Source organism: Tetrao urogallus, assembly GCF_951394365.1.
Source record: "Tetrao urogallus genome assembly, chromosome: 3".
NCBI lineage: Eukaryota > Metazoa > Chordata > Aves > Galliformes > Phasianidae > Tetrao > Tetrao urogallus.
The window spans coordinates 19,701,795-19,714,454 of record NC_136815.1 but is presented as its reverse complement, the minus strand read 5'-3'; the positions used below and the strand labels follow the sequence as shown (position 1 = coordinate 19,714,454).

The following is a 12,660-nucleotide window of genomic DNA, read 5'->3' as shown; positions in this document are numbered from 1 at the left end:
TCACTTTAATCATTTGAAAAAAAATCAGATCACTAGACCAATACAATACGTGGCTGAAAAATTTAATTTAAATTTAAAAAAAAAAAAAAAAAAAAAGAAAAAGAAAAAAAAAAGGCTTACTTGGTTAATATGCTCTGCACCAGTCCAGGTAAAACTGCATGTATCATTACAACACAAAACATACAAAGGAGAGTCATCTGGATTTGTACCAGAAGGACAAACCATTCCCATAAATACATCATCTTCTTTTTCATTTGAAGTTGCTTCAGCTAAAGGAACAGTAGAATACCAGTGTTAAAAAAAAAAGAACACACCACAATAAAAATCACTAACAGTACCCATACAAAACAGAGGAATGACAGTACAAAATCATGTACAGAATTTCAAGTTTCACTAAAGTCTTCTTTACAAATTTTTTGAGAAAACCCTTTTTTGTCATGTGTTAGTTTCAGCTGGGACAGTTATTTTCTTCATAGTGTCTGCTATGATGCTAGGTTTGGTTTTAGGAGAAAAACACTGATGTTTCTAGCTGTTGCTGAGCAGTGCTGCAAAGAGTCAAGGCTGTTTTAGTTTTCTCAGCTTCTCATGCTGTCCTACCAGCAAGGGGCTGAGGTGAAACAAGGAGATGGGAAGTGACAGAATCAGGACAGCTGATCTTAACTGGACAAAGGGATATTCCACACCATATGAGATCACACAGAAGATACAGAAGAAAACTATGAAACTGAAAAAAAAAGCGAGTTCATTGGGCTGGCTGCCACTGTGCAGGAATTAGAGGGGCATCAGTGGTGAGCAACTGCTTGTGCATCACTATATCTATCTATATATAGATATCTATATAGGTATCACACTGGGACGTGGGGGGAGCAAGCAAATGACTGCGCGGTGCTTAGCTACGTGCTGGATTAAACCACAACAGTCACATCACAGGTGTTTAGAAGCTTCTATCGCCAACAATTCTTTCCCTGTTTTAAATTCAGTAATACACTGATCAGTACAAGACATCACCACTTTGAAGGATTTAAAAAATTATCTACGAGCAATATTCTTCTAAGGAACACTCTCGGTCTGAAAGACGCTGTCACACATTGCTTCTAATCTGCTTATGACCCTCAAGTTTAGCTTCATATATGACTAGTTTAAACACTGCTGCTTAAAAGTCACAAAGTCTGTATTTGCATAAAAGTCTTCTCTGTAACAGCATCTGAGTTGGCATGAAATAAGAAGCTTTCCAAAACATGCAGCAGTCTACACTGTTCTGTAAAGAGAGTCCAACCATCAGTAGCTCAAACACACAATCTCACAAACATGATACACTGTTAGCAATGAATCTGAATACGTTAGGGCCAAACTTGAGAAGGAAACAACACACCAATAAGTTTGTGAAACTAGCGTACCTTTAGCAATTTTCTGTGCAGTTTCTAGAATTGTAATTGCAGCAGGGTATGCCCGGCCACTAACTGCCGACATGAATGGTGTCATGCCTCTTGCATCCCTGGGTGGTGGGAGGAAAAAAAAATTTAAAGAAAAAAAAAAAAAAATCAAACAAATGAAAACACTGAATTCATTTCATTTTAAACAGGAAAAGTACAAAATAAATACAAATGCTCAACAGTGCTAACCTCATGCAAACCAGAAAAACGTTCAGTAAGATTAAGTACTCTTACTCAGTTTACTTCCATGAAATAAATCTAATTTCAAAGCATGTCAAGATACAAACACTGACAACTTTGTAGCAATTCTCCATTTTACAAAATGTGCCTTTAAATAACATTTTTTAAAGGGCTTCTGTGCAATACACTTAATGTGATATAACATTAAAGGAACAGTGAGAATGTACTCGAAAACACTTACTTGGCTGAGAGCAATTCTCGAAGATAAGGTTGTAAAACAACACTATCACACAGTAATTTCAGTATGAAATGAGCATTTGCCTTCCGATCTTTTGATTCCACTACAGATGGTTCAGTAGAAGGCCCTATAATGACAAAATGAAAGTGCACAGGAGTCGTTTTCCCCCCAAAAATGACTACCTATTAAAGGCAAATAATTCAATGTTTTACTTGGGTGATTAATCAGTAGGACTATTCAGCAGTTTGCTAGGTGCAGTAATATTTCATTGAAGTACTGAGAATTTCAGTCCCAAGTTACATTCCTAAAAAGAGACAGTAAGTCTAATTTTACTTAGCTAAGAATAATTTTTGCATAAAACTTCACGTATTCTGCACACTCATGAAGTTCAGATTCAACACAGTCTTCATTTGGTAAGAGGCATTTGCATGTGTAGAAGGTGTGTGCAAGCTTTCCATCTTTTCAGTTCATTTTGCTTCTGAAGCATTATCAGATAAGCACAATGCTCTCACCTGGTATCGTGGAGGTGCTCGGTCCTTGGCCGGTGCCGGTCGCTGCTGTGGTAAGAGATCCCACAGCGGGGGCCAGGATAAAATCAATGTCACCATCTTTCAGTAAACAGAACAGCAGGATGTATATCAATATATCAAGACATCCCTGACAACATGCTCTTTCTGCAGTGTCTAACACACTGCAGGTTTTCTGTATTTAACTGGTACTCTTTCCTACAAACGGCCACATTCCTAGACTAGCAATCAACTACTAGGCATATTTTACTAAAGTCTGACATGAGCACTAGAAACACACATATTAAATTTAAAAAGAGTGTTCAGTAAACTCTTAAAGCACTTCTTGCTACCTCACTGACATTCAGTGTTTAAGTCTCAAAATGAAGTCTAATAAATTCACCTTAAATGCCATCGGTTCCTTCAGTGAATCTCTCATTTTACAGTTCAATTTATTACAATAGCAGACTTGCCTGTATCTATCGCAGGAGGATCTGGAACCCAGCTGGGAGGAGCTATTGGTGGAGAAACTGGGTCCTGGTGATCACTCGATGAAGCACCAGCTTCCTGTCTGCCCAGTCCAGCAGCTCTCAAGGATCTTCTCATCATTTCTCTTAACCTCAGACTGAATAATAAAATTAAAAAGAGTCAAGATAGTAAAACTGTAATCTACAATTAGAACATCTTAAAGCAAACTTTCACGCTGGAAAAAGAAACCGAACTCTTCTTCAGCATGGACTAGAATGAACAAAGAGGTAAGCCTATCCTTCAGAGTCACCTCAATAAAAACAACTATATGACAATGATGTTTAGGATAAAAAGAATCCAAATCAGTTCTTCCCCTCTCATGTTCTATTTATCTGATTAAGTGACCATTTTTCCACAGAAATTTTCTTAAAAAAAAAAAAAAAAAAAAAAAATTGTTCACCATTGAAGTACTTCCAAGATACTTAATTCATCTTGAAGAACATGAGAGCTCATCCTCAAATTCTCTTTCCTCATAAGGAGAAACATTTCCACTTTGCTACTGAAAAGAAACACTTAAACCCCAGAAAATGGAATTAGTTCAGAAATATCCCATTAGCTACCAATCCAGAAGGACTATTCGAAGATGTGAGATCTGACTTCAAACTAATAAGAGAGCCATTTTTTGAGCTATACTGAAGGAAAGAAATCAGAGGTTAGAAGTAGTACCAAAAATCAGAAAACAAGAGAAAAACATTAGTCAGTTTACCTTCTGCTACTTGATGATCCTGCTCGACTTCCTGGGCCATTACTTGACACAACTGAAATTGCATTTGCAATTGCTTCCACAGCTGAGAGCCTTTCAGCAAATGTATTCCTTTCAGAGCGCTCTGCTTCTGAAAAAATAAGAAAATTATAAGGAAGGAGCATAAAGTAAGAAATGCCACCAATCGTAATATGTTCCCTGCAATTTATTTTATTAAGATTTAGAGGGACACAGTAGGCTCACAAGCAGTTACTTACTTTGGGTTTTCTTTTTTTTGACTTTTTTTTTTCTGTTCCTGTGTTTTATTTTGCTTTTTTTTTTTTTTTTTTTTTTTTTTTTTTTTTTTTTTTAATGGACAAGCTTTAGCTATGATTTTGACAGGGCTTGATTTCCAAAAGGAAGGAAATAAAAAGTACACACATTCCAGAACAAGTTTTCAGTATCATCAGACAAGGATCTAATATAGCTGACTGCAGACACTTGCAGAGTACAAGGTTCCAAAGTAATGGCAATTAAAAAAAAAAAAAACCAACAACAAAAACAGAACAAAATGAAACAAAAAAAAAAAAAAATACTTCACAATGAGCAGCAACACAGTTCCAGGCCTCTAAGATGTGCTCTACTTATGAGTATGCTTAGGAAAATTAACTGCAGTGAGAATATAATATGGTACTGCTACCAGTTCAAATTCAAGTACAAGCATTATTTCTGGTATCTAAAACCTAAGCACCACAATACCTAAAAGTCCTAGCCATAGCCAGGATTGAGTTGTGCCAGGTGCTGTACAAATTAGAAAATCCTACCTACTTGTATATAGTACAACTTGAAACAACCACTTGAACAAGAAACCAAATTTCATTGCAAAAAAAAAAAAAAAAAAAAAAAAAAAAAAAAATAAAGTGGTAGAAAGTCAGCTGTGCACAACTAACAGCCACCCCTTCTTTAGGACTACTAGCAAGGATGACACAGCCATTACATAGCAAATTACAAGTCACTGTTGCAATGGATCCAAAAAGAACGGAAGGAGAAACTACATTTAGCAGGACAAAGGCCAGGAGAGAGACAACTTTCATGTCAACAGAGCCAACAGCTATTTTTATTACAACCTACAAGAAAAAGGTGCTTTTCTGGCTAAAAAGAAAATCTTTGAAGTGAATCTGATCGTTCTTTCAGAACACTTCCTATAGTTGCTACAGCTACTGCTCACTCAAAAAAACCCAACAAACAATACTCAGTTCATGGGTATTCATTAAAGTTATCTGAAATTCACCATCATAAGTCTTCAAGTATTTTACCTACTTTGGACATTTCCTCTAGACCTGTCTTTCCTAAATCACTTCTACTGGCTAGACTCAGGAAACATCAAATCACAGAGAAACACAGTAACCTCTCCCCAGTTCTGTATGGTCTAGGTCCACTTCTTCCGCATTTCTTTCATCCAAAGCAGGAGCTGTGAGACAACTAGACACAAGATCTGAGAAGACAAAAAACTTATCCCTGCCCTCACTTATTTCCTTTCTGGCAGTTCAGGAGGTAGACAGAAAGGTCTCAGTCAGGCACCAGCTGAGAAGGGATCTTATGTTCCGTAATTGCCAAGGGACATCAAATCCAGAGCCTGGAATGAAAGCCTTTAGTCCTACATCAATCTTCTTTCAGTCCAACAAATGGCTGCATAACTTACAGACAGTAACATTAATCACCACTGCCCTCCAGATGATGCACAGAAAATAAGCTTGTCCTAGTATCACTCACTAGCAGTTACAAGCAGAAGGTGAATGTGAATTGAATATAAAGACATGAATACCCTCTTATAAACAACATTTGTGAGAGAGAGGCAGAGGGGTGTTAAAGTCCATCAGATTCACATTTTTTGTATTTCAGAAAGTTAAATTACATCCAAATGAAATTACTGAAAGAATGCCAAGGTTGCAAAGACAAGCACTCAAATTAGGAAAAGTCAGATTAAATTTGCCCATGCATCCTTATTTTAGCTTCCTGATGCGCTTATAATCAAAACAGTCTTCAGTTACGCAGATAGCTTTTTGGTGGTGGTAGTTTTCTTTTTTTGCTTTGTTTTGTTTATTTTTTCCCCTCAAAAAGACCCCTGCCTCAATCAGTGCACAGGATGGACGACACACTAGAGATGAAGGGTTGTACAATGGGCAAGCTGTTTGTGTCTTGTTTGCTGCAATGCCCGATTAGCATGTAGTAAAGCATTAACAGCTTGGAAAGGAAAGGGGAAAGCACCGTCCTGTGTTTAACACCATTGAACACCACTCTGGAGAATGGGATCCTATTTCCATCACATCTAGCAGCACAGAGAACTTTGTTAAACACGTTTTCATAAATTACAGCAATACATTTAACTCAACTGTGGACACATAAAAGGTGCCTGACTCACAGAAATAATTAACATTCACAGAACAAATAAAACTACTATTGAATCCATCTCTGGAATAAAATGTTTTAAAATAACACCTACACAAGAAGGTGAGATTATGCCCTGGTTTCTCCAACAGAACTCTCAAAATTAGCCAACAGCTTTGAATGCAGAAAAATGTTAAGCTATACCATCTTCAAAAGATAAGAAATCTGTACCATTATCCCTATCAAATAGATAGGGATACTGAGAAACAACTGAAGTCTACAAATGACTAAAACTCAATGACAACACCATACAAAAAAATCTCACAAGAGAGTTCATTCATTATTCAGTGCAGGTTTGTATGGTGTGCATAAGTAAGGAATGGGGCCACACACTGAATGATGAGGATAAAAAGAAATATTGAATAGCTACCCATTCGGTGAGCACCGTCCATCTTGTGCACTGAATGAGGTAGTCCTGTGGAAAAAATAGTATGACGGTGTAATTAAAGACCATTTCACAATGCATACCCACGTACAGCACCTGGGTCAACTTAATTCTGGCATCTCCGAATTTTTATTTTTATTTTGTTAGGGTTATGTTGGGGTGTTTTTGTTTTTTTTTGTTTTTTTTTTTTTTGTTTTGGTTTGGTTTTTTTTTTTTTTGAGTGCTTGACTTAGCAACCTTGTTGTTCTGTTAACATATTTTATGCATAACAGTATTTAATAAACATTTTTAAATGGTGTCAGTGATTAACATTAACAAAAAGTCTCGTCTCTTACTATGTCAATTGCAAGTAACATTGGAAGCATTCATATAACACTTGAAAAATATTAAATACTGTTCCTTTAAAAGCTTGCTAGTGAAGCAACAGGGATACTAGCAACAAAGGAAAGAAGTGTTTGCTCTCATTTAAAATTAATACAGGGATGCAAAAACCTTGCCTTTTATAATGAGTAAAAATAGTATTCCCAACCACTGAATTCTTTTAAAATCTTTACATCACCTTTGGCAGGCTCAGAAACATTTTAGGTGCTAAAATTTAAGCTACTCGTATCTGAGGAATGCAGCTTTCAAATAAAGTTATCTGGACAATGCATGAAAGTTTGAAAGTAAACTATTTTCATGACTCTGTTGAGCTCACCCTCTTCCTCTTTTGTTTCTTTGTTGCTGGTTGGAAAGCATACAGACACACAAGCATGCAGAATATTGCGGTTTCCATCACATCTGTGGCCAAGGAATGTCTGCAGCACTTGTGGGTTCTGATCCAAGACAACTGCTTGTTCAAGATTCATCAGGTATTGTCTGCAAGCCTCAAAGTCACATCGGAGAATGTGTTGCATTAAGGTTTGTTTCTGTACTCAAAAGAATAGAGTAAGTTAAATGAAAATGCAAAAACCATAGGCATACAAGCTTCATAGATGCTTCCCATCTTTAATTTTTTAAATTAAAAGAATAGCCTAAACATAGGACATTCTCAGCAGGAACTGCTGAGAACACAATCTCAGTTACAGCACTACTGAAAAACGTCAAAAAAAAAAAAAAAAAAGCAGCCAGGCACAGGAATTAAAAGGAAGGGCAGGTTCAAGCAGCAGAAGTTATCAAGACTTGCAAAAGCACGCCTCTGGCTTTGCAGATAGGTCCTTCAGACAAATCACTTCCATTTAATTTAACATGAGAAAAGTGGTATAACTGAAAAAAAAAAAAAAAAAGTCAACATGAACTAGCTTTTACATATTTGTTTTAGAGAAATGATAATGCACGCTGAGGAGTAAATAACTAGAAGCTGCTGAAGGTCTGGGAGGTTCAACCCCAATGTAACATGGTTATATTCAGTGGCTGAATACTCCACTGTGAAATCAGTCCCAGCCCAATGGGTGCATAGCACCACAGCACAGATTTAACTAAAAACAAACAAACAAACAAATCAATAATTGGTTTACGTTAGCATGATAGATAAATTCACAGCTAAAACTGTTCATTCAGCACCAGGGATGAGTACAGGAAAAACTTCTTTACTAAAATGGTTGTTAAGCAGTGGAGTAGGCTCCCCAGGGAAGTGGGGATGCATTTAAGAACCGTTTGGACGTGGTGCTTAGGGACATGATTTAGCATAGGGTTGTTAGAGTTTGGGTAGTATGGTTAGGTTGTGGCTGGACTCAATGATCCTTAAGGTCTTTTCCAACCTGAGCAATTCTATGATTCTATGAAATTCATGTAAAATTTTTTTTTTTTTATTTTGTCAATTATTTTGATAATTTATGGTAAATATAAAGGTACCAAAATGTGCTACTTTCAAAAGAAAATAAGATGCCTGGACCTCTCAGAGAAGCTTTGAGCCCTTGAAACAAAATTGTATATTAGTTGTACATAAGATTATTTATTAATACCTGACAAGAAGATATGGACTACCAAAAATGGATCTTCCACTTTACTACATCAATTTGTGCTTTCATGTTTCTATGAGAATCCTGGGCTGCCCAGGGAGGTTGAGGAGTCACCGACCCTGGAGCTGTTCAAGGAACATTTGGATATTGTGTTGAGGGAATATGGTTTAGTGAGAACTAGTGGTGATAGGATGGTTGGACTGGATAATCTTGTAGGTCCTTTTCCAACCTTGGTGTTTCTGTGATTCTGTGAAATGGTTTATGTAGTAAAAACACAAACTGGTATCTAAACACAAAATTGCCTGAAGCATAATTTCACAGAAGCAAGAGAAAAATTAGAGAAATATAATTCTGTATTATAGAAACTATTTTACCTCAACAGCCATAATAATAATTGCAGCTTTCTTTTTGATGGTTGAGTTGGCAGGAAGATTTGTTAAGGAATGAACACCCATTCCGAGACTACTAATAGGTGGAAGATCAAGCCAGTCAGGGTCTCGTATCCCGCCCATACAGTCTTTTGCCATTGGATAAATTGTACCATTTCCATCTCTAAGAATAATAGGAGATTCCTGCATTGGGAAACAATATTTTAGAATTAAACTCCACAATTTACAAATATTACACTTGATTGCCAACAGAGACAACAGTTGACCTAAAACTCTCATTTATGTCATTGTCTCCTATAATTCCAAACAAGGCAGCAAAGCACAGTAAACTGCTTTGTTCAAATGCCCAAGATTTGCTTAAGACAGTAAATATTATTTAGAGTACCTATTTTACAAGTGTTCACAAAGAAACATTACTAATGAAACACATATATAGTACTTACATTACACTTTCAGATTATTTAAATATTCCCAATAAAGCTGAATATGCTGAAATACAATAAAAATTCAGTCCCTTTACCAAAAATTTCTTTCAACTACCTTAAGTTTATCACTGAAAGACTTCACTAATTTTTTCTCGGATCAACTGATGTATACCTGCACAGTGTAATCAGCTGCATAACCGATAAAACAGAATATTTAACAATAGATAAAGAGTTGTGCAAAACCTTATTCTTTTTGCTAGCAGATTTTTTGTTAACACTTCCATCTGAACATTTCTGAACTTCCACTTTAACATTTTTATCTGTCTCACTTCCAGAACTTAACTGAATAGAGAATTTATGCTAACATAGACAACTTGACAGTGGTTGCTATCTCCCTTCTTACTTTTTATTAAAATTGTATTTTAAATAATATAACTAAAAAGTGCTTAAGTGTGTGTTAGACTTCTATTCCACATATCCCTTCAAAATCTTAATGGTGGTACCAAGTTTTTCATAATCGACTCCTTTAAAAGCTACCAGTAGTTAGAGAGGCCTTACAGAAAGATTGTACCATTTCACTTAAAGATGACAAGAGTGAAAGGCAGTGAGGTTAAATGATTGAAATGCAACACCACAAACCTGTCCAGCTGTAAAAATAGCAACACTTCTCTCGTTCTGACCCAGGAATGCAATGCTGCTAGTAGGGAAGTTGTTTTCCTGTTCAGCCTTTCCAGTAGCGAGGTCAAATATGCAGTATCGAACCCAATTCCCAGTTTTCAGGACAGCATGAACTCCTTCACAAATACATGGAAAAAAAAAACCTCTTTAACTACTGCATTACTAAGATCAACGAAAACAACTACTTAATCGAATCTGACAGTCAGTTTCCCACTAAGGAGTAAGAAGGGAAGTGAAGGACATAGTGGAGTACCTTTAAGAGGTTAATTCCTAGTTACCTTTTGAATCTACATTTACTGCTAGAATCTCTGTTTTTTCAGGAATACACAGCTTTTTAGGTGTCCTTTGAAAACAGTCCGGAACTTTCGGAGTTCCCCCAGTTTTCACAACCTAGAAACATCCATAAAACATTAAGATGCAGTAAAACACATCCTGCTGACATCTCAAAACACTTCGTTTTTTCAGTATTTCACAAATACACACCTGTAGTTCATCTATCCTGAGCAGCCTGCAATCCTGGAGAAGAGAGGAAGGATCTGGATCTGAATTAGAACTGCTCTGACAATTTGCATTACTGGAGGTGCCTGGAAATTTGACAGCAACATAAGCACCATCCACTTTTAGCACCTACAAGCAGAAAACATTACAGCTTTAATTAAGGCTTTGCATAGACACTTTTTATCCTAACATTCTTCAAAATAAACCTGACTTTTGTCAGGAAAATAAAAAAGTTGACCATCAGTGATAAAACCCTACAGCTCTTGGTCATCAGCCTTGCTGTTCTGCTGAAGTTTCTGAACACTTAAAAACTTCTTAATTATTTCATAGGCAGGATGAAGGCCTCTTCCCTTCAGCATCCTACCTCCAACAGAAACCAATGCAAGTGACTGGAGAAGTTCCTACTGTTATTCTATTTGTACATCTTTTCATCTACTGGAAGCAGCAGTAACAACTTCAGGTTTAATACCGTGGATGCAGACTTTAACTGCCTATTAGCTCTTTTACTACAGAAAACAGGAAATCACTTTTTTTCTGCCATATTTTTTGGGTTTTTGTTCTTAGTCTGTTCCGTGTCTTAGTGCTCATTCCTCAAGGTGAATGTATTATGAAAAAAATTGTTTGAGTTTACTACCCATTGCTTATACTCAGTGATAAAGTTCTCCACTCAGTCCCTTAGGACTGAAGGATAAAGTCCATCCAGAAACACTTCACATGTATTATGTCTTTCTCTTTCCCCCAAGGAAATGATTTTTTTCTGTCCTGCACCTGCAGAGTTATTTCTGCTACTGTAAGCCTCTCTGAAGCACTGCTGCCATGCATATCTAATCAGAACTGCCAAAATAGTTTTCCTTGACAGCTGAGAATATCACCAAACAGCGAGGCCCTTTGAGTTTCCACCTGAGACCATAATCTTCTCAAAAGAAAAACAAAGCTAACTAGCAGTCACAAACACAACTAGATACTAGTAACTATCAGTCTTGACCAGGCTCTGATTTCTCAATATTTCCTACATAGAAAGTGCCTACAAAGCAATAAAAACCTAACCGTAATAAGCTTACTATCTAAGAGGAATAAAAAGCAACTTTCAAGATATAGAAAAGAATAACAATCCAGGCATTTCCTTGCTTTTTGCCCCCAATTTGTCTCTCTACCAAGTACACAAGAGAAAAGGATTTACTGACAATCATGAAGGTGTTAGAAAATTTCTACTACAAAGAGTATCATGGATAGTCAGAGCACTTAATAACCATATAATGAAATTTTACTCGACTAGCAGAATTGCTAGTTGTATCAGCAGAGCAACAGTGCTAGCTGCAAGAATGCTATGGAACCTTTGAAAACTCAGACCTACTCACAAGATTCATGAACACTGACTCCGATCTACAACATACGAACATTTGTTCCGAGACTAACAAGACTCTAGACAAAGATCATAGAAACAGAGTATATTGAATTGGAAAAGATCCACAAAGATCATCAACTCCTGGCTCCGCACATGACCACCTGAAAATTAAACCATACATCTGAGAGCACTGTCTAAATGCTTTCTGTTTGATTACAAAATTTAATGAAAACTCATTTAGATTTTATTTTCTCCAGTCAGTCAAACTAACTTGAAAGCCTGAAATCACATGCCAGTTGTTCAAACACAACTTCCAGTTTCACATGCAGAATTTTTATATTTTCTAAGTGACCAAAGCTGCTACACAAAGCTTTGTAAGCTGAGATCACCCACAGCAATACATCAAAGATGTCATTTTTTTAGAACATCATTCAGCAAACCGATGGCTGTGCAAGACCAGCTGAAAGTATATTTACAACTCTAAAAGGCCAGTACTTCTTAACCCAGAAAGTTTTAAATGACTCCAAACTCATTTAAATACATTTCTGCAGCCAAAACTTCCATATGCTTCAGGAGTTATCTACACACTGACCAGCCTGATTCTTTAGCAGTCAGGTTATCTTTCTGCTTAATTCAGCTTGTTGTATTCTAACATAACTACTTAATAATGAGTAGAAACAGCAATTCAGGAAGCCTGCAGGAAAACGCCACAAAGAGCAACCCTTTGGTACACTGAGATGCCTCCAGCCTTTTTTTCGCCACAACTGATCCAAATTACATGTAGAACACGCAACATGGTATGAACTGTGTTTCAAGAGGCACCACTGGGCTATTTTTTTCTTGTAGCGGTTTTGCCTGCAGGATTTTATTCGATCTTCAAAGATGAAGCATTAAACAAAAAAAAGTGACAGGAAGAAAGTGAATGACCGAATACATCACTGCAAACAGCAGCACGCTCTATGAGAAAAAAAGCATCCTTATCATA

At 36.7% G+C, this 12,660-nt stretch overlaps 1 protein-coding gene across 1 annotated transcript in view; it reads right to left on the bottom strand.

Annotated features, from left to right (window-relative positions):
* The window catches only part of UBR5 (ubiquitin protein ligase E3 component n-recognin 5), a gene marked incomplete at both ends in the record, with an annotated part of 77,910 nt that overhangs the window by 25,111 nt on the left and 40,139 nt on the right, over nt 1-12,660 (bottom strand). Inside the window, 11 exons of the mRNA XM_079533926.1 lie at nt 121-269; nt 1,398-1,495; nt 1,855-1,978; nt 2,364-2,459; nt 2,831-2,982; nt 3,592-3,718; nt 7,098-7,308; nt 8,715-8,912; nt 9,794-9,948; nt 10,111-10,222; nt 10,316-10,459. Coding sequence (XP_079390052.1) covers nt 121-269; nt 1,398-1,495; nt 1,855-1,978; nt 2,364-2,459; nt 2,831-2,982; nt 3,592-3,718; nt 7,098-7,308; nt 8,715-8,912; nt 9,794-9,948; nt 10,111-10,222; nt 10,316-10,459 — 1,566 coding nt within the window. The remainder of the gene's footprint in view (nt 1-120; nt 270-1,397; nt 1,496-1,854; nt 1,979-2,363; nt 2,460-2,830; nt 2,983-3,591; nt 3,719-7,097; nt 7,309-8,714; nt 8,913-9,793; nt 9,949-10,110; nt 10,223-10,315; nt 10,460-12,660) is intronic.